The 26,098-nt window shown below is 48.9% G+C and overlaps 1 protein-coding gene across 1 annotated transcript in view; it reads right to left on the bottom strand.

Moving 5' to 3' along the window:
* Nucleotides 1–5,381: 5,381 nt before the first annotated feature.
* The window catches only part of ERICH6B (glutamate rich 6B), a 22,932-nt gene continuing 2,215 nt past the window's right edge, over nt 5,382–26,098 (bottom strand). Inside the window, exons 2-7 of the mRNA XM_055089371.1 lie at nt 24,678–24,814; nt 22,290–22,398; nt 13,859–13,944; nt 13,570–13,722; nt 6,338–6,563; nt 5,382–5,690 (exon numbers count right to left, since the gene is read on the bottom strand). Of these exons, the coding sequence (XP_054945346.1) occupies nt 5,382–5,690; nt 6,338–6,563; nt 13,570–13,722; nt 13,859–13,944; nt 22,290–22,398; nt 24,678–24,814 (1,020 nt within the window). The remainder of the gene's footprint in view (nt 5,691–6,337; nt 6,564–13,569; nt 13,723–13,858; nt 13,945–22,289; nt 22,399–24,677; nt 24,815–26,098) is intronic.

The following is a 26,098-nucleotide window of genomic DNA, read 5'->3' as shown; positions in this document are numbered from 1 at the left end:
CCCCCATAGAAAGGAGACAGCTGCTGGAAACTTGGTATAATGGCATCCATTAAATAGTCATCCAATAAATACATATTGGGGGGGTTTTAAAAACATTTTTCCTGGTTATCAAAATATGTTCACTATTAGACATTTCTGTCGTGTTTGAATTTCAACATAAAATGTGAAAGTCTTTCATAAATGAACCTTGAAAGGTAAACTGCTGTTAAATGTTTGGCATATAGCTTCTAGATTTTTTTCTATGTATATTCTAAAATAACTTTTCTTACAAGATTGGGCACTTTTACACTTTTCTTAATCAGGTGAGTTTATTTATTTATTTATTTATTTATTTATTTATTTTTTGGCTGTGCCACACGGCTTGCAGGATCTTGCAGTTCCCCTACCAGGAGTTGAACCTGGGCCCCGGCAGTAAAACCGAGTCCTAACCACTGGACCACCAGGGAATTCTCAGTCAGGTGAGTTTTAATTATCATCGCTTAGACACACACTCATTTGCTGAACTATTTGAAGTAAGTTGCAGGCATCATGACATTTTACCCCTAAATACTTCAGCATCCAACTCCAAACAGTAAGGACATTTTCCTACATAACCCTAATACCATTATCACACCTAAAAGAAAAAAAAGTAATATCTATTATGTAGCCCATATTCCACTTTCCTCGATTGTTCCCCAAAATGTTTCATAGCTTTTTCTTTTCCAGGTTCATACATGTTAACTTGGTTGTTACATCTCTTTAGTCTCTTTTAATTTAGACAATTCGTAAAGTTTTTGTTTTCTTGTTTTCATGGCAATGACTTTTTTTTTTTTTTTTAAATAATGTGTGGATTCCTTATAGAATGGACCAGAGTCTACAGAATGCATTCTTTTCAAGTACATGGAACATTTGCCAAGACAGATATCAAAACAACCCAAATGTGATCTACAACAGTAGTTCTCAACAAGGGATGACCCCTGCCCCCTGCCACGAAAGGTGCGTTTGGCAAAGCCTGTAGACATTTTTGGTTGTCATGACTGGTGTGTGGGGGGTATTACTGGCTTCTAGTTGGTAGAAGCAACTAGAACTGCCAAATATCTTATGCACAGGCCCTCCTCCCACTACACGTAATTATCCAGTCCAAAATGTGGATGGTGGCAAGGTTGCAGAACCCTGTGATATATACAGCAACCCCCAATTCCTAGCACTTGCTGTCCCCTCACCTGGCTTAGTTGTGTTCATACCAACAAATGATGTCTTTTACTTATTTGGTTGTTTTTTTTTTTTGGCAGCGCCGGGTCTTAGTTGCGGCATGCAAACTCTTGGTTCCCTGACCAGGGATCGAACCCGGGCCCCCTGCATTGGGAGCAAAGAGTTTTAGCCACTTGGCCACCAGGGAAGTCCCTACTTGTTTTATTTTTCTGCCTCCCCCAGTCTGGATTGTAAACTGCCTGGGGGAGGAGGTTTGCTGTGTTTACAGCTGTATACCTAGTGCCTAGAACAGTGCCTGAGGTAGATGCTCAGTATCTGTTGAAAGAATCCACTTGGGCCCAAGTCACACAGCCTTCCCTTCCCCATCCCATTCCTACCAAGTCCTGCCTGTTCTCTACCTCCTCCTGCCCTCCTCTATTTATTTCCTCCCCTCCACTATTTCCAATGCCATTGCCCTGGGTCAAGACCCTCGTTTTCAATATTCCTTGCTGGGAATATTGAAGTATCTTTACTACAAGAACCTAGTCTTTTTTTAAAAAATATTTATTTGTGTATTTATTTATCTATTTGGCTGCATCAGGTCTTAGTTGCGGCACACGGGATCTTTGTTGCCACGTGCGGGATCTTTAGTTGCAGCATGTGAACTCTTAGTTGCAGCATATGGGATCTAGTGCCCTGTCTAGGCATCGAACCCAGGCCCCCTGCATTGGGAGCATGGAGTCTTGGCCTCTGGACCACCGGGGAAGTCCCCAGGAACCTAGTCTTATTAACACGCTCCTTCCCCTTTGCTAAAACTTTCAACTCCTGATGCACACGGGCTGTTCAGGCCCCTGCATATCTATCTGCCCACACTTGTCTCCTTACTACTCATCCTCTGTATCTCTCAGGGTCCTTGAGCGTAAGCAACAGAAGGCATCATGTCTAACTTGAGCAGAAAAGGGCTTTATTGGAAGGAAATGGGAGTGCCGGGGACAGACCAGAAGCAGGAAGACCAGAGGAAGGAGAACAGGAAGCATTACAGATGCAGGTTTTTACTTTTTCAAAGCAGAAAGTGTCGGTTCGCTGCTGTGGCAGCGTCCTAGACTTGGCATCACTGCAACTGCTCTCATCTTGGCCAAGCTGACTTCCTACCACAGCTTATCAGGAGTATTTGTGGACACAGCAGCATTCTTACTCCTAGACTTGAAATCTCATGGTATGTTCCAGGGTCACCGTCAGGGGGAGTGTCAAGACTGGACTCAGGAACCCCAATACATTGTTCTATTAAAAACAGATGTGTGTGGAGACAGCCCACACTGTCTGTGGAACGTGTATCTCTCTAAATAAACCTGCTTTCAGTTTAAAAAAAACCCACAGATGTGTGTGTTTGTGTGTGTGTGTGTGTACATATATTAATGGATGTCCAGAAAACCTGTAAAACAAAGGTAGTAAAGAGCATCATTGAGGGCAAAAACCTGATTAGATTGTTGGGTTTGTAGTGGTGCGTGTGTGTGTGTGTGATTTTTCCATGCTTCACTGAGTGCTGGGGCAGGGAGGAGGAAGATTCTCTGTGCCAGTTATCGATATAGTGCCCCTCAGCTCCAAATCCACCCTTTTGGGCCCTGCTTTGAGATTCCGGAGCTGGACCCTGAGAACATTTCTCCATTGCCAGCTGGTGCAAAGTTCGGCTCTGTGGGGTGCTGGCGCTACACTGCAAGGCACAGGGGAAGGTTGTCTCTTTCCACTTCTGGTGTGGGTTTTGCTTTCTACACCGCGCCGGCAGCCGTATGTGTGTTGGGGGGTGTCTGGTGGCACTGGCTCTCTAGTGTTTTCCTGGTGCCCAAGCAGGAAGCGTCTTGTGAACCAGCTTGTTGTTGCAGGTGCAGTTGGTTAAGATACTGGCGTTGGGTGGGCCCCTCATCCAGTATGACTGGTGTCCATATAAAAAGGGGAAATTTGATACAGAGACATGCACACAGGGAGAGCACCATGTGAAAACTGCCAAAGACAAAGGAACTACTGGAATCTGGGAGATGGGCCTGGGCCACATCCTTCCCACGCTCTTGATCTTGGACTTAGGGCTTCCAGAATTGTGAGATGATAAATTTTTGTTGTGTAAGCCACCCAGTGTGTGGTCCTTTTTGTTACAGCAGCTCTACCAAACTGATACAGAGGGTGGGGGCTGGATTTTTATAGTTCCCGGTCATCTGGCTACTTTCACTACTTCCTTCACAATCTGTGAGGTGACTCCCTTTTCCTTATGAAATAGTCCCTGGGTGCTGGGTAATTCTGTCCGGCCGGTGATAACACTCGAACAGAGCAGCAGCTACAAGAGAGGCTGGAAATGCCTAAAATCTACGTGAAATACTGTGTCTATATAGACGTTGGCAATAGAATACTTAAACAGGGAGCTGACCAAGCACAATGCCTCTGTGAGGCCACCTGCTGACAATCTCTGTGTTAATGGGGTGAGTCATGTCTTCAGGTTTTGTGGAAGGAGAAAAACCAGGGAGAGGCACTGGCGGATGATAATAAAGTGCCTACATCTGTGAAGCGCCACGCTGAACACTTCACTGATGCCACCTGCTTTCACTCTCGCTCTAACTGCGAGGTGTGTTGGTGAACGGAGTCCCAGAGGGGCTCACTGCCGTGGCCAAGGTCGCACAGCTAGCGGGTGGTGGCACCAAGACCCCCACCGGGGCTGTCTGCTTCCAGGGCACACCTGGGAGGAACGTCAGGGCTCCGAGATGCACGCAGGCTCGGGAGGATTTGTTTGCTGCGAGACGCGACTCCGGAGCTTCTTGCCGCCAGGGCCTGGTAAGAGAAGGGACCTCTGCCCACACCAGCGGAGGTGTAAACTAACAAGGTCCCTAGAATGGCTGTGTCCTGAGTCAGCCCAAGCACTGTGTGGCCCGTGACGGTCTGATCCCCAGCGGTCACTACCTGGCAACAAAGTAACTGTTGTTTTAGCTGATGATGCTACTTGCTAACAAGGTGTGATAGTCACACAGGGGAAGTGACCGCGCAACACCCCGCTCCTGCCAGCCTGACCACCCTGGTCCCACCCCAGGCGCGCAGCTGTCGGGATTCGGGGTGAGGACGGGACTTCGGTGAGGGCGGTGTGGGATCGGCCGGAGAGCGGGGCCGCGAGGGTGGGGCTGGGCTGTCTGTTCACAGCCAGGATCAGCTGGCTAATTGCTAGGCTGAGCCGGGAAGGAGGCGTTTCCTATACCCTTCTGGTTCAGGCTGCAGTTGAGGCCATCCTGGGAAGTTTGCAGTGTCCCAGGGACATATAAAAGGCACGCTATCGGGGATTGCCCAGCTCCTGAGTCCCCCTTTTCTAGAAACTACTGCCCCTCTCCATGCTTGACATCGACTAGGAGCCAAGACATAACCCCACCCTCCCTTACCACCCTGGATCACACCAAGGGTGGCCTCCTGATCAAGCCAGGCCAATAGAGACCACTGGGATCTTTTGAGAAAGACCAGGAGACAAAGCCAGGTGAACTGAGATGCATAGAAAACGCGTCTTTGGAACAAGACTAGTGTCGCAGAGCTGAGAACGAAAGTCCTACTGGCTCCTGGAGGCCTCCCACGTGCCAGTCCTTTCTGAGACCCATTGCATCTTCCATCCAGATTACACGTTTCCCATTTTGCTTTACCTATTTGAGTTGGTGACTGTAACCAGTGACCAAAAGGGGCCCAACTATTGAAGAGAGTTTAAGTGTGGGTCCTTTTGGGCTCCTGGTTTGGGGGACTGGCTGCAGGCTGGTGCTGCTTTGCTGACTGGGCGTCCCTCTGTCTTGGCGGGGGTGGAAGAGGGGGTGTTTGTGAAGCTACTATTTCTAGACCCATTTTACAGATGAGGAAGCTGAGGCAGAGAGCTACTTGCCCAAGGTCACACAGCCAACAGTGGGCAGAGCTAGGCTTTGAGATAGTCTGTGTCCTGAGTCAACCCAAGCATGGGAAAGTCACAAAAGAACATCTGCATTCAGGTGATCAGTAGAAGCAAGCGGGACAGGTGTTGACATGTATTGTCTACTGAAACAATTTGCTTCTAATGCTGGCAGGGCGCATGATTAAGTGTTTTCTGTGCCCAGCCACAGACTCTGTCAGCCCCTCTCTGCCCCTGAAAAACTTTTTTTTTTTTTCTCCGAATCAAGGAGCTGTGATAGGTCCCAAATTACAAACCAGCTCTCACAAGATATTAACTAGGGCTTTGGGGGTTTCCTCGGGGCTTCGGACACCTCCACCTCCCCGAAACATTCAGCACGTGCCAAAGCAGCACAATTTGGTGACTGCCCCAGCTTGGAAGATGGGAGTTCCTCCTCCAACTCATATTGTCTTGTTGGCAAGATCTTGATGCCCTGTATGAAGCATTCCAGATCAGAGATGGTCAGTATATTCAGGATCTTACTCATTTTTCCCAGAAGGATCTGGATCTTCCGAGCCGTTGAACTGAATTCCATCTCCAGGACTGCTTTCTTCTTCATTTTGCTCAGCACCGCCGGGGTCATGTACTGTGGGAATTCACAGGCGGCTCGTGAGGATTAATGCTACCCGGGCACCAAGCTCCCCCCGCGTCAGGATTAGGACCCCGTGGCCATGACCGAGTCTTCCCTGGAAACATCACTCTCCAGGGCGAATCTGTGAACCCAGCCCTACCACCAGCAACCTTTCTGCTGCTTCCCCAAGACCCTCACTTGGCCTGTGCCCGTGGCCACATCCCAACCTGACCCCAAACCAAAGGGTGGCCAGCTGCTGGGCCCTGGTGTGACCTGCCTTCCAAAGGCTGTGCCCTCCTGGGGGCGTCCAGCTTCTCCCCTTGGATTCCCTAGCACAGCAGGAGAGTGAGGCCCTCACGGGGTCTGCCTATGAGCCCCACGTCCGTCTGGGGCTCCTTTGGAGCGTGTCTGGGTCTTGCTGGGATGAGAATGTCAGTTTGCTCAGCTCCGAATCTTACGTTAAATGATAAGTGTCCGGAAGTTAAATGATTGCTTTGTATATGGTCAAGCATTGGGTCAGGGAAGGGGGCCTCGTTTCCCTAGGGGTTGGAGAGTTGAGGAACATGGCCTGGAGGCCTGGGCAGGGACCAGTTCAAGCCAGCAGTGGCCTGCGCGTAGGTAGTTCCCCACCTGGCAGAAGGTGTGGGGAGTTGAGACCTTACCTTGTACTTGGTGCCTAGGTTTAAGCAAATGTGCTTCTTTTTGTGGGTGAAGTGGAAGATGATCTTATCCTGGCTCCTTATTTGTACCTTGATGTACTGGTTGATTTTCAAGGAGATGGGCTGGACGGGGGGTGCATGGATGTGGAGGTTCAGATCCCACCAGTTCCAGGCCTTCTGGTACTTGTCTCTGGCGAAGTAGTATCCCAGGTTTTGGCTCAGGTTCAACCTAGACCAAGAAGGCATCAGGCAGCCACAGCACTGGGCCCCGGGGGCGAGGGCACAGCCTCTCCCAGGGGTGCAAGCCCGCCCCTCCTTCCTCCCCTCCCACCCTTGCTCCTTCCCCCCGACATGGGGCCTTGGCAGGTGGGAGAAATGCCAACAAGGAGGTGAACCCATCTAGGCGCAGCCCTTCGGCCCTGGCCTGTCCATGTTCAGTCTCCTCTGGTGCCCCCGGCCCCTCACACCCAATTGCTCCTTTCAGTTCCCGGGTCACGCATGCTCCTGAACTCCTCGTGGCTTTGCCGTGCTGTTCCCTCTGGCTGAAGAGGTCTCCCCACCCTGCTTGGCGTGGTCGACTCCTGCTTATGCTTTAAGTCCCAGCTTAAATGTCACCTCCTCAGAGAGGCCCTTCCTGAAGCCCCCTGAGTCCCCTATATGACTCTCTCCATCTCTTTGTTAATTTCCTTCCTATAATTTACTAATACACATTGCTTCTCATTATTTGGTGTAGTTGGGTTCTATAAAGTTGCCTCAAACACAGAGTTAGCGAATACTGAACCACTGCTCCCTGGGGAAATAGGTATGTGTATATATCACACGTAGATAACCGTACATACTAGAAACAACCCATCCTGGGAGATTCCAACCGGCGGCCCCAGAACTGAAGCTCCTGGCACCACGTGCCCTGCTCCTCCTGGCTCCATCCTCTGGTTCCCTCGTCGAGAGCTGAATTGAGAAGGCAAAGCAGCTGGGAATTTGCACATCAGGCAACTCACATCCTTCAGTGCTCTGTGCGTGTTTGTGATGCTGTGTGAAATGTGTGCATTTGCATCTTTCCCCCGGGAGCAATGGTTCAGGGTTTGCTAGTTCATGTTCTGGAGATCTTATAGAACGGAACTATCTCGAATAATGAGGATCGACTGGGCTTGCTTATCATCCGTCCGTCCCACTAAAATGGAAATGGAACCTGTGGTCCGGAGGGAAGGGTCCACCTCTGTCTGGCTCCCGGGTGGACCCTGCCCCGCACTGCGCCTGGAGCCCGCGTAAACAGCTGTGGGTGAGTGAGGGGTGGTGGGCACCTCCCTCCTCCAGCCCCGGCCCTGCTCTCCTTTGAGCCGTCCTTTCCTGGCATTTCAAGCCCACCATAGCCCTCTGCCCTGGCTTCTGCTTTTTGAATCCCGCCAGGGCTGTCTTGAGAATTGGTGCTGATGGGCAGCAAGTTGTCTCGGGAACCAAATGCAGAAGGGAAGAGACTCTGGGACCTGGGTTGGTCAGGAGAAGGTAGGGTTTGGGGGAGCCCGGATTACTCAGACCACCTGCCAGGCCTCGTCTGGGGTGTTCAGGGGCCTTGTAGGACGCTGGCAGGGAGAGGCCGGCTCAGGCCTGCTAACGGCTGCCTTGTTCACTTCCAATGAGGAGAACTTCTGGTCACTCCCCAAAGCTAGGTCCTCCTGTTGCTTCCCGCCGCCTACTGAGCCAAGTGCAAACTATTAAGTCCCTTCACCATGGGGCCCAGCCTGTCCAACCACATCCCTCTTTACCTAGACAAGAGGCTGTGATGCATGTAATGAATTAAAAACCTGGGTTCTGGAGCCAGACTTTCTAGCTTCATAGCCTGGCTCTGCCACTTGCAAGCTGTGTGACCTTGGGCCAGTTACTTAACCTCTCTGTGCCTCAGTAAAATGCAGATAATAACAGTGCTTTACTCATAGGGTATTTGTGAGGATTATGTGACTGTACAAAGCAGTAAGTCGGTGAACATTAGGATCTCCTTATTATCACTGATGGAGAGGAGGGCAAAGAGGAGTCTTCTTTCACTCTGCAGGGGAGCGGATCCCCGCTAGCTTCTAACCCTTTAAATGGCTCCCATCAGAATTTTTGCACGAGGCCCTCCCCACTTCCCAGGGTTAGGATCTGTCTCAGCCTGGAGGTATCCAGTTCTGGGCTAAGGCTCCCTCGAGAAATTGGGGTCTAGAACACCCAGAAATGGTGTGAAATCGAAGGCTTCTTCTAAGGGGGTGTAAAGACCCAAACTGTGGAGGTGGTGGGACCCACCACCAGGGAGCCCGAGTTTAGGCAGGTCTGGGGCCCTTGCTGTGTGGGACCCTGAGCTCTGGAGGGAGGCCCGGTCTGCGGTTCCTCAAGCGTGGGCCTGGAGGGTGGAGGTGATGCTTAGTTTCCACACAGCCGGCAAACTTCAGCCGTGCCTTCTGCCTTCCCTGAGGAGATGGAATCAAAAAATGACCCAAGAAATATTCAGTCCTCCAATCAGCTTGGTGCTCCATCCTTCCCAGGGCCTGTGATGCGAAGGAGGAGTGGGGGCGGGGCTGGACCAGGGGAGCCGTGGGATTCCCGGCAGTGACGAGGGTCTGCGGGGCCCTGGTGCAGCAGCTGAATGTTCCCAAATGGCTTGGAGGGCCTTTGCCACAGGATCTCTCTCCCAGCGACGAGGGGCCCGCAGTTCTGACCGTGAAGTCCGTCAGGGGCCGAGTCCTTCTGCGGTGGGAGCAGCCTTCTCGGGTGCCGCCACCCCTGAGGGCGGAAGCAGCTTGGGGCGCTCTGCCCCGGGGTGTGAACTTTCAGGTGTGATGGGTGTGAGGCTTCACATAGGCACAGCCCCTCTCCCATCCAGGTCTCTGATGCCTGAAATGCCATCCGTGGCGCCACTTTGGTTGAAGTCAAATGAGATGAGAGCTTGACCCAGAGAGAGAAGATGCAGCTGCCCTTGGGAGAGGCAGCAAGAAAGCCTTGGCAATGAACTGCTTACGGCTGAGCGTGGAGGGGCCGCCTGGGGCCTCGCGGCCTGTGCGCAGAGCGGCCGGGGGCCCGGGCCCTGGCCTGTGGCCCTGGGGGGCAGGATGCTGCCCGGGCCCCTTGCTTAGATTTTCGGGGCCCAGTCTGAGCAGAACCGATTCTCTTTCAACATCCCACAGCCTCTTGGCTGTAAGCGGCCCAGTTTCCCCGTGAAGGAGGAGTCCAGGGTTAGAAAGGGAGGTATGTCTCCCACTTGGAGAATCAGGAGCTGTGAAGTGGTCAACACAATCTCCGAAAAACTTCCAAGGCAAGAGGTCTGCAGGTCCCAAGGAAAGAGACGGGAGATGAGAAGTCAGGGGCTCCCGGGCCAGGAGGGGACCACGAGGCGAGTGCCTGGGCCTGGAAGCTGGGCTGCCCAGAGGAAGAGAGGTTGAACCACTGGTCACTGCTCTCCCCCAGGACAGGACCTCTGGGCCCATTTCCTCATGGAGTTGAGGCTTTCCTGGAGTCCCAGGAACGGTCTGTGGTGTCACACAGCAGCCGCCTCCTGGAGGGGACGGGATGTATTGCCTCGGAGTCCCCTGTCTTTATCTTACAGCCCCGAGCGGGTGCCACAGCCCTGGGAGACGGGTGGGCACACCGGCCTGGGCTCCAGCACCGGCCAACCCCTACAATCCCCTGGGAAGCTTTTAAAGAATGCAGATCTCCAGGCCCCGCCCCAGACCTACAGAATCAGAATCTCGAGGCGGGGGGCAGCCATTCCCCACCTCTGAGCACCATCCTTCCCCTTGGTTTTTTTTTTTTTTTTTTTTTTTAAACAGAGTTTATTTATTTATTTATTTTTTGGCTGTGTTAGGTCTTTCGTTGCTGTGTGCGGGCTTTCTCTAGTTGCGGCGAGCGGGGGCTGCCCAGAGGAAGAGAGGTTGAACCACTGGTCACTGCTCTCCCCCAGGACAGGACCTCTGGGCCCATTTCCTCATGGAGTTGAGGCTTTCCTGGAGTCCCAGGAACGGTCTGTGGTGTCACACAGCAGCCGCCTCCTGGAGGGGACGGGATGTATTGCCTCGGAGTCCCCTGTCTTTATCTTACAGCCCCGAGCGGGTGCCACAGCCCTGGGAGACGGGTGGGCACACCGGCCTGGGCTCCAGCACCGGCCAACCCCTACAATCCCCTGGGAAGCTTTTAAAGAATGCAGATCTCCAGGCCCCGCCCCAGACCTACAGAATCAGAATCTCGAGGCGGGGGGCAGCCATTCCCCACCTCTGAGCACCATCCTTCCCCTTGGTTTTTTTTTTTTTTTTTTTTTTAAACAGAGTTTATTTATTTATTTATTTTTTGGCTGTGTTAGGTCTTTCGTTGCTGTGTGCGGGCTTTCTCTAGTTGCGGCGAGCGGGGGCTTCTTGTTGTGGTGGCTTCTCTTGTTGCAGAGTACAGGCTCTAGAGCACAGGCTTCAGTAGTCGTGGCGCACGGGCTTAGTTGCTCCGCGGCATGTGGGACCCTCCCGGACCAGGACTCGAACCCGTATCCCCTGCATTGGCAGGCGGATTCCTAACCACTGCGCCACCAGGGAAGCCCTTGGGTTTTGATGCACTGGGATAAGATGTTGTTGGTCTCGCAAACTTTATTTGATAATTTAAAAGAATGCTTTACTTCAGGCTGAGTCAAAATTCTATAAAACTGCTCGCCTGTGATTTTACTATGGCTTGGGGCGAATGACTCATCCTTTTCTCTGCACCTAAGTTTCCTCAACAAGAATATGAAAGTAGATTTTCCCTAGGTCTCTTGTGGCCATAAAGTTTAAATGTCATTAGGGAGAAGAGGCCCTACTGCATGTAGCAGATGCTATTGGAGATAATTGACTGAGTGTCTGGTCCCCACTCCCAGATGCTTCTTGTATCCGGTACTTTCTTCCCCCTTTTAGACATTAATTTCCTTCTTTAAAAAACACTTTTTTTATTGATGTACAGTTGATTTACAATATTGTGTTAGTTTCATGTGTATAGCAAAGTGATTCCGTTTTATATATATTTTTTCAGATTCTTTTCTGTTATAGGTTATTACAAGATACTGAATATAGTTCCTTGGGCTATACAGTAAATCCTTGTTGTTTATTTTATATATAGTAGTGTGTATCTGTTAATACAGTACTCCTAATTTGTCCCTCCCCCTACCCTTTCCCCTTTGGTAACCGTAAGTTTGTCTTTTTTGTCTGTTTCTGTCTTGTAAATAAATTCATTTGTATTATTTTTTAGATTCCATATATAAGTGATATCATATAATATTTGTCTTTCTCTGACTTACTTCACTTGGTATGATAATCTCTAGGTCCATCCATGTTGCTGCAGATGGAATTATTTCATTCTTTTCTATGTCTGAGTAATATTCCATTGTATAAATAAGCCACATCTTCTTTATCCATTCATCTGTTGATGGGCACTTGGTTTCCTTCCATGTCTTGGCTATTGTAAACAGTGCTGCTATGAACATTGGGGTACATATTTCTTTTCAGATTAGAGTTTTCGTCTTTTCCGGATATATGCCCAGGAGCAGGATTGCTGAGTCATACGGTAGCTCTATTTTTAGTTTTTTAAGGAACCTCCATACTGTTCTCCATAGTGGCTGCACCAGTGTACATTCCCACCAACAGTGCAGGAGGGTTCCCTTTTCTCCACACCCTCTCCAGCATTTACTGTTTGTAGGTTTTTTAATGATGGCCATTCTGATTGGTGTGAGGTGATACCTCATTGTAGTTTTGATTTGCATTTCTCTAATAATTAGTGATGTCAAGCATTTTTCATGTGCCTATTGGCCATCTGCATGTCTTCTTTAGAGAAATGTCTATTTAAGTCTTCTTCTTTTGATTGGGTTGTTTATTTTTTTGATATTGAGTTGTATGAGCTGTTTGTATATTTTAGATATTAAGCCCTTGTCGGCTGCATCATTTGCAAGTATTTTCTCCCAGTCTGTAGGCTGTCATTTCATTTTGTTTATGGTTTCCTTTGCTGTGCAAAGGCTTATAAGTTTGATTAGGTCTCATTTGTTTATTTTGGCTTTTATTTCTTTTGCCTTGGGAGACTGATCTAAGAAAATATTGCTATGATTTATGTCAGAGAATGTTTTGCCTATGTTCTCTTCTAGGAGTTTTGTGGTGTCATGTCTTATATATAGGTCTTTAAGCCATTTTGAGTTTATTTTTGTGTATGGTGTGAAGGTGTGTTCTAACTTCATTGATTTACATGAGGCTGTCCAGCTTTCCCAACACCACTTGCTGAAGAGACTGTCTTTTCTCCATTGTATATTCTTGCCTCCTTTGTTGAAGATTAATTGACCATAGGTGTGTGGGTTTATTTCTGGGCTCTCTGTTCTGTTCCATTGATCCATATGTCTGCTTATGTGCCAGTACCACACTGTTTTGATTACTGTAGCTTTGTAGTATTTCAGACATCAATTTCTATACAAAGTGCCCTCCAGGAAGGGCAGATACCCCTGAGAACAAAGTAGTCAACTAGGAAATGGTGTTGAAAATCTCATAGCAGAGAAAATATTCTTAAAAACCAAGGCCTGGAGAATGAAAATCTTTTTTGGAATTAAAAAAAAATATCAAGAAGTACAAAGTTGGTTCAAGACAATATGCATTTCCCACTCCATGACCATTTAGAACAGAAGGCAAGGGAGAAATCCTGAAATGACAGAGTTCTTACACCAAAGAGGTGGAGAAAAATTCTGAAGCGACTGAATTACCTCGAATTGGTAAGATGGGTTTCCCACCATTACCAGAAATGGGAACATAACAACTAAGTTAGTTACAATGAAATATTTAGAAGTTATGTTTTTAAAATGCAATACACGCCCCTCCAAAGCACTCACCATACCCTCCTCTCCGAGGCACCTGGAACACAAGGTCACTAGGTCTTTCTAAGGTAATTCTCATGAAGTTTGATTCTTAAATGATATAGAGAGCTGAAACCAAAAGGGTCCCACCTTACTCCAGCTTTGAGTCCGTGATTGCTATTTCCTGGTGGGGAAGCAATGGTGCAAAAAGGATAGTGTGCCATCTGAGGTCAGGGACCTGTCTTACTGGCCCATCATGATACCCATCTCCCCAGGTGTGAGTCAGATGAATGAATTCATAAGTGAATGAGAGAGAGAATGAGAGGCTTACCCAGAGAGAGGAGAGCTGTGCAGACTGGGAATCAAAACCTTAATCACACTGCTTTTCCTCCGAAAGGGTTGTTTGAGACTGATGACCCAAGCTTACCAGATGTTTCCATTTTCATCATAGAAGGTGGCATGGCCAGAGTTGTTGATAAGGGCCCGGACACACATATTTTCACTGTCTTCCAGAATGATGTATGTGAACTTTCCCTCTTTTATACTGAGGATGAGCATAGCCAGGTGTCCTGATGGATAACTGGGAGATGGTTAAGGCACAAGTAGTCCCTTGGGGTCCCCTGGAGAGGGCAGAGCCCAGCGGAGGACGGCCCAGGTAAAACCCATGCCCCGGCCCCGAATCACAGACTTTTCAGGCATCATATATTTCAGGATACTATATCTGGCCTGATCCATCGGGAAAGAGAATTTGGAAGACAGTCTCACTGGGGTAGAGAATGATTTTTCCATCACCTTGATGTACCTAGGAAGAAGAGACAAGCCTGTGAAAAGTTCACAGGGGCTGATTGTCCCTAATCAGAGCATGGTGTTGTCACTAGAAGGCTTGAGATCAGTCTACTTACTCTCTGATTCCCGCATGCCACCCACCCATCACTCCCCCACCCATAACCACCACCAACTGTCTGGGGATTCCAGGTGGGAATCTTCTCAGGGCCTCGGTTTACCTGTCTGTGTGACGAGCAGGTTGAAATGGATCTCTCTGTGCATGTGTGTGTGCAGATTTTATTTTATTTTTTATTTTTAAAAATTTATTTATTATTTATTTTTGGCTGTGTTGGGTCTTTGTTGCTGCGTGCAGGCTTTCTCTAGTTGCGGCGAGAGGGGGCTACTCTTCATTGCGGTGCGTGGGCTTCTCATGGCGGTGGCTTCTCTTATTGTGGAGCATGGGCTCTAGGCATGCGGGCTTCAGTAGCTGCGGCACGTGGGCTCAGTAGTTGTGGTGCACGGGCTTAGTTGTGCTGCGGCATGTGGGATCTTCCCGGACCAGGGCTCAAACCCGTGTCCCCTGCATCGGCAGGCGGATTCTCAACCACTGCGCCGCCAGGGAAGCCTCTGATATAATGTTTTAAAAAAACTTCTACTGTCTCTTAGTCATGTCTTTGTCTTCATTCTTTATAGTATTTATACCTTTTCTTTTTTGTTTTTCTGGATCAACCTTGCCTGGAGATTTGCCTGTTTTACCAGTCTTTTTAAAGAGCCAGATTTTTGGTTTGCTTATTCTATTTCTTTGTTTTCTAGTGTATCAATTTCTGTTCCTATCATTATTTTCTACACACGTCTTCTTTCTGTGGGTTTTCTATATTAGTCTATTTTTCTACTAATTCCTTGAATTGAACATTGAGCTCATCGATTTCCATCTTTCTTCTTCATCACAATCCTCTTCCTCCTCTTCTTTAATATAAGCATTTAAAGCTATAACATTTCTCTCAAAATACTGTTTTAGCTCTTTCTTCCAAGTGTAGATACTTACCTTTCATTTCATTCTGACTCCTTTCAAATTTTCGATATGATTTCTTCTTTGACACACAGGTTATTTACAAGAGTGTTTTAAAATTTGGGGCTTCCTTGGTTGCGCAGTGGTTGAGAGTCTGCCTGCCGATGCAGGGGGCGCGGGTTCGTGCCCCGGTCCGGGAGGATCCCACGTGCCGCGGAGCGGCTGGGCCCGTGAGCCATGGCCGCTGGGCCTGTGCGTCCGGAGCCTGTGCTCCGCAGCGGGAGAGGGCACAACAGTGAGAGGTCTGCGTACCACAAAAAAAATAAATAAATAAAATAAAAAATAAAATAAAATAAAATTTGCACATGTGCAAGTTGCTTTTGGCTATGTCATTGTTATTACCAATTAAAATCCACAGGGTTAAGAGAGCAGAGTCTATATGGTATCAGCTCTTTAGTGTTTTCTGTGACTTGTTTTGTGGCCAAATGTGTCGTCACTTATTGTAGCTGTTTCACTTGTGCTTGAGAAGGATGCCTGTCCTCCAACTCCCTCGTGTCCCCATCAGGCATTAAAACCCAAGCCCTTGGGTTATCAGGACAGTTCTTCTCCTGCTTCCCACCCCTCCCCTCCACCAGGACACACCCACCTCACCCACACTTCTCGCTCTCACTCTTCTCGTTTTCCAGTTTCTATTTCTGGTATTATCTCCCGCACTTTCTTATACACTCTGCGTTTCAAAGGATGCTTTTTACGTTTTGTCTAAATTTCCCCGGTGTTTGTAGCAGGACGCCTTTTGAAATCATCTTGTGTCCCGTGTTACTCTAACTAGATGTCAGGTCAGTGGTTTTCGAGCTCTTTTTTTTTTTTTTTTTTTTTTGCGGTACGCGGGCCTCTCACTGTTGTGGCCTCTACCGTTGCGGAGCACAGGCTCCGGACGACGCAGGCTTAGCGGCCATGGCTCAGGGGCCCAGCCGCTCCGCGGCACGTGGGATCTTCCCGGACCGGGGCACGAACCCGTGTCCTCTGCATCGGCAGGCAGACTCTCAACCACTGCGCCACCAGGGAAGCCCCTCGAGCTCTTATTTTTAACAGTTGAAGAATCCTTTGTTCAAGTGAGCTCACAGCAGGATGCCAAAATCTGAGACAATGAAAGAAAGAGGCGCAGCTGGTTGAGGAGGAGCTGCTGTGGGATCTGCAGGGTGTGGCCTTTAAATGTCCAGGAATCTCTCTGTGAGGTGATGATGATCCTGGAACTGACTCTTGTCCCTACCCAGCATTGCGCTCGGCACTTTACTTCCATGACACAATGACCCAATGGAGGAGACACTGTCATCAATCCCTGTTTAAGAGAGGCTACCTGAGTTACACAAGGCTCTCCAGTGAGAGGGGAGCTAGACTCCCACAGTCTGCCTCCCATCCTCCCCCCCCACCCCCATGGAAACACACTGCCTCTAACCATTAAGCTCCCAGCCACCTGGCACATTTACTCTGCAAATCACTGCTCTCTCTTTTTTTTTAAACCTAAAAAAAAGTGCTTTATAAGGACATCCGTGGTTGGTTTCTTCCTTATCAATAGCTCGTAAGAAGCTTCTAGATAATGTTCACGGGAGAGGATTTTGTATTTTAGGTCTTATTTTCAAAAGCCACCTGAAAGCTAGAATTTCTCAAGACGCTTCCTTCTTGTCAAATTCACTTGTCATGGAATGACATTTTCCTAATGATAAGGACCCCATGGGCAAAGAAAAATCTCTGACACAGAGGTAGAGTTGTCACATTTTCTCTCACTGGGAAATATATCACAAATAGCACATCTAAAAGCCCAAATCTCATCACTATTGGCTTGGGGACAAAGTATGAGGTTAAGAGCTAAAAGTTAAGAGAGAAGAGACTACATCTCTGGCCTTTCTTCAGTTCTACTAGAGGGAAAACAGTGCCTTATAGGCAGGACCCTGAGCTATGAGAGAGCTGCCATCTGTCTGTGAGTTCTCCCTATTGCTGTCTCTCTGTCTGCCTCTGAGCTCTCCCTGGCTCCTATCTGTCTGTGATCTCTCCCTGCCTGCTGCGGAGATGCTGGCTGGGCTGGATTTTGCCTGAACACCAGCACACACTTATAAACAGTGCTACCTGACTCAGCAAACTACTTGGAATTTATCCCCCATTTGTAAAAACAAAAAACAACCAAATGTCCCACTCCTCATGGGCCTTTTGGGCAGCCTACGTGAATGGTGGGTTAGGCAGGATCCTTTGCTTAGAGATCTTGGGGAGAACCTTCCCCCTGGCTGCAGGAAGGACATTTAAAGTTGGTTAGGAGACAGATACTCCAGGAACAAAAGCTCCAGGGCAGGACAGGGTGGGGAATGGGGCTCTAGGCGCGTGGGTTTCAGTAGTTGTGGCACGCAGGCACAGAGGCTTAGTTGCTCCGTAGCATGTGGGATCTTCCCGGACCGGGGCTTGAACCTGTGACCCCTGCATTGGCAGGCGGATTCTTAACCACTGCGCCACCAGGGAAGTCCCTATGTGATTGCTTTTCCATATAGATTTTAAATTTGTTAGGGGAGGGACCTATATCTTATAATATATATTTCCTTTCCTCTACTCCCAACCTCACCCAATTGCTTAACGTAGGCCCTACAAGAAGAGTCTCAACGACCCCTAGTACAAGTCCTAGTCAGTCTGTGATAACCCACACACTCAGGTGTGCCTCTATACCTGGGACATATTTTTCTTGTTTGTATTCATGTTGTGTATTGGTCCTGACAGCTCCCTGATGGTGTGTGTATATGTCTTACCTGGGCCAAAAAAAAAAAAAAAAAAAAAGCCCTGTGCAAAGTGCAAACACCAGCTGCCACACTTACCTTAATCTTGTTCTTTATCCAGTCTGTGTGTATTTCTAACGTCTTCTTACGGCGAACAAGAGGATGAGATTGTTTGACTACTTCTTTCTTACGGCGAACAAGAGGACGAGATTGTTTGACTACTTCTTTCTCGGACTCCTCATCTTGTGGTGGTAGATTACATAAGTGGAATGTGAAAGTAGTCTCTGTAGCCCTTTGGTTAAATAAGTCTTTGGTAGAAAAGAGAAAGAAAACTTAGATCTGTTTCTCTCAGGGCACCAAAGAGAGCTTGAGGATTTGGGATATTGGCCATATCCCCCCAAGCTCTCTCATTTTTTTTCATTCATTCATTCAGCAGACATTTATTAGGGGCCTATGATGTGCCAGCTTAGTGCCAGATGCCAGACACCACGGTGAAGACCACCCGGTCCAGACTTGGGGATGTGAGGGGTGACACACCAGCCACATGCCAGTAACAAGTGTGGCTGCTGATTCTGTTAATGGGAAAAAAATAGGCTAAAGTGGGGTATCATTAAAAAAAAGGAAACATGCCTTAAACATGCTTGTTTTAACTTAAAACACATCGTGTTCAAAACATTTTTTTTAAAGCTATTTTCTTATTGAGTCATCTCAAAAGCATTGCACTTAGTTTTCACAGCAACAGCAAGTTTCTTTTTATCTTCATTTTGGTCCATTTTTATAACAATTGAATTTGGGGAGTAAACCCGTAAGGACCACCGGGGAACAATCCCCGCTCCCAGGGACCCTTGGCGGGTGTCCGACCACCAGAGGGCGCAGCGGTAGGCGGAGCTTCCGGCGCGGTCGGTATCAGCCAGGATGCTCCTCCCCGGAAGAGGGCCCGGTTCCCTCCGCAGCTAGGTTTGGGGGAGGTCAGTTAAGAGAGGTTGCTTGTCCCACCACTGGGGCCAACACAGTGTTGGAGGAGGTCTCGGAGAGAACATGACCGCCTCTTGACCAGAGAGCTGGCCGGGGCACTGGAAGGCTCCCCACCCCCTCCCCGTCCTTGGAATGTACGTTCTGTCCATGGTTCCCACAGCGCGAGCCCTTTTCAAGGACGCAGCTTTGCGAGCAGTGTGCTGTTGAGCCCATCTGGAGGGATACGTGCCTGAAGCCAGGTAAGGCCTCCATCGAAACTTTAAGGTTCTCGTGGGCGGGGGTGGAAATCTGCGAGTCTTGCGCCGCCCAAGACAAGCGTCGAATGTTAAGTTCTCTTGCTTATTAAACCTGCCACCTACCAATCTGGAGCGGGCTGCCTCTTTCTTCGGTCTCTCCTTGCCCTCTGCTTACGGGGGCTAATTTCGAATTTCACCCGGGGAACCCCGAGGTTGCGAACCAACACAGAGGGTACCACGAGAGCCCACAGGGACCGTATCCAGGCCTGGCGGTTGAGGACACTCCTGGTGGAAGTTTTCTCTAGTATGCCAGGCAGAATTCCTAGCGTAAGCATGACATGGTTGAAGGCTAGTCTGGGACTGGCTTAGTGATGACAGGCGACTCAGGAGAGGCAGACAGGGCTAGAGCATTCCTTTATTCACTCACTCAGTAAATACCTATTGTGTACTCGTGTGCCAGAAACTGTCCTAGGTATCGGGGACGCCACATTCCCTGCTGCCTGTTCTAGTAGGGGAGATGGTGTTAAACAAGTGAACAGATAAAAACTTCACGTACCAGTGGCTAGGAGTGCCCTGAAGAAACATTAAGCAGTTGAGAAGGATGGAAAATTATGTGCGTGTGTGTTTGTGTGCGCGCGTGCAAGCGTGTGCACTGGTTTGTAAAGGGTAGCCAAGGTAACTGTTTCTGAGAAGGTGACATTTAAGCAGAGACCTGAATAAAGTGAGGGAGCAAATCACAAGTATATTGGAATGAATAGTGCTCTAGGCAGAGGACAGCACGTCCAAAGGCCCTGTGGCAGGGACGCCCGGCCCTGATGAATAACCAAAAAGCCAGTGTGTCTGGAGAGGAAAAAGTGAGGGCCTTCTAAGCCACATGGGGAATGTGGGATTTTCCTGGAGGCAATGGAGGGCCAGTGAAGAGTTTTTAAAAGATTTTGCTGGAAACAATATGAAGAAAGGACTGAGAAAGGAGAGGATGGGAGTCAGGGACAGTAGGAAGGTGTCTGAGGCGGTGTCAGTGAGGATGGAGAGGTGGGGGTGGAAGGAGAACCACGCCTGTGCGCACCTGAGGAACTAAAGGGGCCGCTCATTGGAGCTCACAGGGGGAGCTTTTCCTCAGGAAAGTGAGAGAGAGGTGGGCAGGGGCAGAGTCAATAAAAGACCTTTGTGAGAAGCTTGGAAGCGGGCCTCAGTCTCCCTCCGAGGAGTCCTCCTCCAGTGCTTACTTCCAGAGTGGAAATGATTTGTCCAGGGGAAAAAGCTGATGTGAGCCCAGTTGCTGTTCCTGAGTATCAATTAGAAATTAATATAAAGCATTTCTGAACTGGTAATGATAAAAGAGGACATGAATGTGCTCATGGTTTTCTCCTGTCAGAATGCTAAACTCATGGATTTTTCTGGTTTGTGCTGTTTATCCAGCTCAGTCTTTATTAGCGGGGAGGCTTTAGACTGCCTTTTGGAGCCTCAGTTTTCTTAAAGTGGGATCATGCTGCCTGCAGAGACCCATCAGGTTACTCTGAAATGATGCTACACGGAGCCCGCTGCCCCATAGAAGGGCAACAGACCTGTGTCCTCCCCACGGGGAGCTTTGGATTCTGCTGGCTCATGACACGAGCTGTGTAGTGATCGCCCACTTCTTTTCACCAGGTGAGCTGTCTCTGAATAGGAGAGGCTACATAATCTGAGGGTCTCCGTGCAAAATGAAAGTGCAGGGATCCTTGTTCTAAAATTGTTAAGGATTTCAAGACAGTGACAGCAGAGCATTAAAAGCAAGCGCAGGGCCCTAAGTGTGAGGACCTGTGTGCCTGCAGGTCATGTGCCTGCGACGCCAGCCTTGGCTTGGAAATCGGAGAGTTCAGAGACGTGGGGCTGTGAGCCTGGGGTGTCAGATGGCGGTCTGGATCCTGGAAGTAAATGAGTTTGTATCTCAAAGGAGGCTGGGGGGTTTCTTTGGGACTGGCTACAACCTGAACACGGAGGGGATGCCTCCTATCAATTAGAAGCGTGTCGCTTTTCTGCATAAAAAGCTCAAACCTTGTAGGCCTCAGGTGTTCAGAGGAGCAGGGAGTGGGCAGGGGTGATGGTGAGGCACAAATGGGGAATCCGGTCATGTCAAATTTCACTCTCCAGTTAGAAGTCCTACCCGGGGCATGTGACGTAGAGTATCCTGAAAGGCCTTCATTTCCCCAAAGGAGCAAAAACTCATGCATACCTGCATCCATTTAAAAAACACTCATTGAGGGCCTACTGTGTGCCTTGCCAAGGAATGAAAGACACAGGTGTCTTTGGCCCAAAGGGAACAGAAATAACATAATAACAGGCATTTGTTGTGTTTCTGGCTGTTGAACATCTGAAACCCCCTCCTTGTTTGGGGGGTACCCCGCTGTGTGAGTCTTGGTGGGAGGTAGGCCTGCCCTCTCTAGAAACTGAAGGTGGTAATTCCTTCTTCTGCCTGCCTTCTAAGTGCAGTGGGGACATGAGACTCAGGCTTAGAAGGCCCTTTACTTCCCCAGACACGCTTGCCTTTTGTTGCTCATTGAACATGTCATGGGGATGAGCCCTGGGTCTGACCTGAGGGTCTTGGGCCTGAGTGTGGTTCACGCCCACAGAATGGCTGGGTGATCTCAGGGAAGTCACTTATTCTCTTGGCCTAAGTTTCTTTACCCAACTTCACATGGTTTTGAAGATTAATTTGAATCCGATAACTGGCCCGCAGCAGTTATTGCATAGGAGTTGGGTCAGGGGCCTACACTGGTATGGGGACAGGAGCTCTTCCTTGAGAGGGAATCTGGGGCTGTGTCCTGGCTCAGCGAGAAAAAGCACCATGATTGATTAGGTGTGTCTGCCGTGGGTATTGCTGCCATTTCTACGTTAGTTGGATCTGGTCGTCTGAAAGATGTTCCATATGGTGGTTTTGAGTTTCTGAATTAAGTAGCCTGATGGCTTAGGCTCTTGGCTCAAACTTTTTTTGATTAGACCCAAAAAACTGGCAACCTCCATGATTGGCACATCTTAACAGCTGGACCTCAAATGCCTTCCGTGTCTGGTAAAGGGGCTCTTTCTTAAACTTTGTGTTAATGACTTCTTGGACAACCCCCTCCCCCCCCAGGCAAATCTAGGTCAGATCCCTTCTTGTGAGGTCCCATAGTATCCCCTTCCCACCGTGCCATTAACCGTTTTATGTGCAAATTCCCTGATTTCTTGGCTGTCTTCACCTCCTGCCCTCCCTCTCACCTCCAGCACAAACAAAGGATGAACCCCTCGAGGTTTATCCTTTGTCTGGCTTGCTCTGTATTTTATCCCCAGCAGCTGAGACCGTACTAGCCCAGTAGATGCTCAGGTGAGGAAACGAGCATTTCTCCCTCCGTTAGGGACACGGCAGAAGGTGGGAGACAGAGAGACGCACCCAGGAGAGCCGGGCAACGGGGGTGGAAGGTGGGAGAGGGTTCTTACTTTCACGTTTCTTCATAATCCAGAGGATTGTTTCCTTATATTTTCCAAAATTTTTCTTCAGCCTAAAAGGAATGTGACTCATCTTTAGAAGCTAAGACTAAATTCATGTTTCCAAGTCATGCTGCACAGTAGACAGTGCTAGGGCCTGCTCAGCCTTTTCATAGGTGGAGGGCTGGCTGGCTGGCTCGGCTTTTGGACCCAGCTTTCTTCCAGTCTGTACTCAGGAATAAAGGGCCAGCACATGGTGCTGTGTGTCCCTCCTGGCCTCTAACTGGCCTTCAACTTGGGCACCTGGGCTGACCCCCAGACCTTTCAAAGTGAATTCAGTGGGGGTCCTCCTGGGAGCGAGGCCAGGGCTGGGAGGTCCAAATGCACGGCTGGCTCTGTGAGTTAGGCTCGTGCAGCTTGCTCTCTCTGCGGCTTGTGCCTATTTCAGCGAAGGCTATTTGGAGATAGCTTAGAGAAACAGCATTATCTGCGAACCGGACAGAGCCACGTGAAACCCCTTTGCATTTAGTAGGAAAATTTCAAATAAACTCACTCGAAAATGACTTAACATGAAAGCCACATTAAGGCACAGCTCTTCAAAATGATCAAACCCTCAACCCCCCTCTCATGTCAATATACAAAGGGAGTCATCCTGGCATTAAAGTGGCTTGGACTGTTTTACTTCCAAATAAGGGTGGTCTCCAGAGGCAGCTGCCTTTCCTGGTTCTCAGATCAGAGCCCTTTTGGAAGGGAATCTGCCGGAAGGAGTGAGCTTCCCAGGCTTAATTGGATCAGAGAAGAAGGCCTTTGACAAGACAGATTTTAAGTTCTCAGTTCAGAGTCCTTGAAGAGAGCATAATAATTTAACCCCAAGCAACCTTAGGAAGCACATACCCTTTGCTGGAAAGGGCTGTACTGTTTTGTCTGGCAGAAAATAGAGGTTTGCTCTTTGTACTTTCGGAGCAATTGCGGAACTGGAGAATGAGCTCTTCATGGCCCATTTGTACCAAGTGTTATTTATTTGCCAGCACTTTGAATGCAATTGAAGCAGTTACGTTGCCTACCATCACCTGTGAAAGAGTAAGGACCGAGGAGGGGGTGAGGTGAAGCCCGTCCGGCCGGCTGAGAGCTGGATGCCACGTGTATACAAGAGTTAAATTCCAGTGAGGGGATCCAGCCGGAGGCATCCAGGGCCCTTTGGGGAAGTTTCCTCCCTTGGCTCTTTGCCCACCTTTGCAAGCTAGTGGAATCCTTACTAGCTAGCTCCTCAATGGTAGAGACTGGGTTACACACTACTGTACGGACCGGCACACAGGAGGTGCTCATGAAATATTCATTGAGTGCAATTAGGTTAGAATGAGCCTCAGTTAATAGACTTAAATGGGAAAGAAGGGGAGAAAGTGTAACATATGAGAGAGGGTAACTTACAGGGATGTTATTTGGGATTTGTTTTTTGCTGCTGTATAAGGATCTGAAAGCTTGGATGTTCTTTGTCATTTGCATTGTGTATTTTGCCTTCCCTTTTCCTAGAGAAGCTTTAGGGGTCTCTGGCCCTAGAACTCTACTGAGCCCAGGGCAGAAGTTGCTGGCAGTCAATCTCTCCCTGATTTTTGTGAGAGTCTCCATTCACCAAGGAGGTTATGCAGGGCACCCCATCCTCACAGCCTCTTCCTTGGTGCCGCTGCTGGAGAGTCTGCCATAGACCCTCTGGATGTCTGGCCATGTACCTTGTTCACCAAGGTTTCTGACAGCTGGGTAAGTGAAAGTCCAGGCTTCCATGTACCCCAGTCTGGATGTACAAATGGGGTTCTGGAACATTTTGAGACCTGGAGTTATGCCAACTAGAAAGATTGGGTGCCAGCAGCAGCCTGCAATAAACTTATCATTCCCCATTCACAATAGGGGCTCTTGCCATGAATCCCAGGGCAGTGAAGCTCAGGGCTTTTCCCCCTCAGGAAGCATGATCTTGAGCCTCCATTGTCCCCTCACTTCAAAGGCCCAGGGGTCTGAGCCTTGCTTCCCAGACGTTTGTAGAATTCACGGTCCCTTCAAGGCTTTTCCTGCCCTGGATTTCCAACCTCTGTCACTGCCATCTTTGATCCTATCCTGCACACCCCCTGCTCATAGATTTCTTTGCTTTTGAGTTTTGGCAGGCAGCTGGGTCATCCTGTCTCCATGACCCCTAATCTTACCCTTGTCCTTGTGCCTGGCTTGTGCCTGCTCTTTGACTCAGGGGGCCTGTCCAACCCTGGCCTTACTCTGTTCTCTGATGACCCAATTTACACTTTCCCTGCTGCTACCACTGGCCTACCTGCACCTACTGACCAATAACTCCATCTCTCCAGTCACTTACAGAATTCCCAGTTTCCTTCTGGTCTCACTCTCCAGGTGACCAGTCAGGGGAATGTTAATATCCTCCTCCGGTTCATCGCGAGCTGCCATTTCCTTGAGCATGGTCCTGAGCACTGACTGATAGGACCTGGTCACAACCTGCAAAAGGACCACAGAATGAAAGAGCCAGAAAATGGGAATCAACAGTTAGCTCATTATCCCTTTTCTGACTCTCTGAGCTGCTGGAGGAGATTGCAACACGTTATTCGAAAAAGACAAGCAATGGAACAGTAGGGGGGCTGTGGCAAGATTTGTTCCAAGGACTATGTCCGCTACGGTCACACCCCCTTCTCATTCTCCAATTCCCTCAAGAACTTTTTTTAAATAGTAGCATACCAAGAAGTCGTTTGAGAGCACAAAATTACCCTCTTCTTCCAAATGTAGAGATGGCTCTAGAACGTAAAAGTGCTTCCATGCCTTAAGAGCATAACAGCCTTTTTGAGTTCCAGGAATGGCCAAGCTCTCAGCGGTTGGTTATTTGTTCATTGTGAAGGATAACAGTCTTCAGGAAGGCAGGGTAGCACCTAGCACGTTCTTGTAGAGGATGATGATTCTACCTTTCAGGATTCTTCCAAAGTAATGACATTGCAAGCTCCTTTTTTATTTTGTAGATTTGATCATTCTGTCCCAAGTCCGTGATGCTCACCAGCACTGACCCCTGGGTGGGTCCTCACAAGAGTTTCTTCTTTTGGTAGAAGGGGAAGTTTAACTTGCTGTCCAGGAGAATCATGGGTCTGGCCTGTTGCCCTGCTCACCTACAGGTCGAGGTTGTTATGGTGGTGTTTCTGCATCTGATAATTTACAGTCTGCCATTCCCTTACAAGCCTTCTGTCGTAAGTGGAAGACCCACAGATCCGAAGTTGCGTGTGACCTGGGGCAGATACAAGAATGGAGCCTGTGATTGGCTGGTTTTTCTAGGCTGGGGAAAAGCCGGGGTGTCTCAGGTCTGCCTTGTCTGATTCCCAGCCTCTGCACGCTCCTTTCCGCATTGCTGGTGTTCAGTTAATTAAACACGGAGGCCATCGGACTGAGGAGGCTGTGAGGCCGTGATGCCCTAAGTAAGCAAACCAAAGCCTAAGGCCATAAATGCCTCAAGGTTAGGGAATCAAAACCCGAGGACAGTCAGTCACAAGCAGCCAACTAGGCTTTAAGCTGCGGCCAGTCAATAATTTCCTTGCTTTGCTTCTGCTTTTTCCCTGTAAGTCTCTCCCCAGCTCCTGTTGGTGGAGGGTTCTTAACCACTTCCGGTTTGCTGCTGCCTGATTTGAATCCACACAGGCTCAAATAAACCCTTCAAATTTTTTTTTTTTTTTTTTTTTGCGGTACGCGGGCCTCTCACTGCTGTGGCCTCTCCCGTTGCGGAGCACAGGCTCCGGACGCGCA

Source organism: Physeter macrocephalus, chromosome 13, assembly GCF_002837175.3.
Source record: "Physeter macrocephalus isolate SW-GA chromosome 13, ASM283717v5, whole genome shotgun sequence".
Lineage (NCBI taxonomy): Eukaryota > Metazoa > Chordata > Mammalia > Artiodactyla > Physeteridae > Physeter > Physeter macrocephalus.
This window is presented reverse-complemented; position numbering and strand designations above follow the sequence as displayed.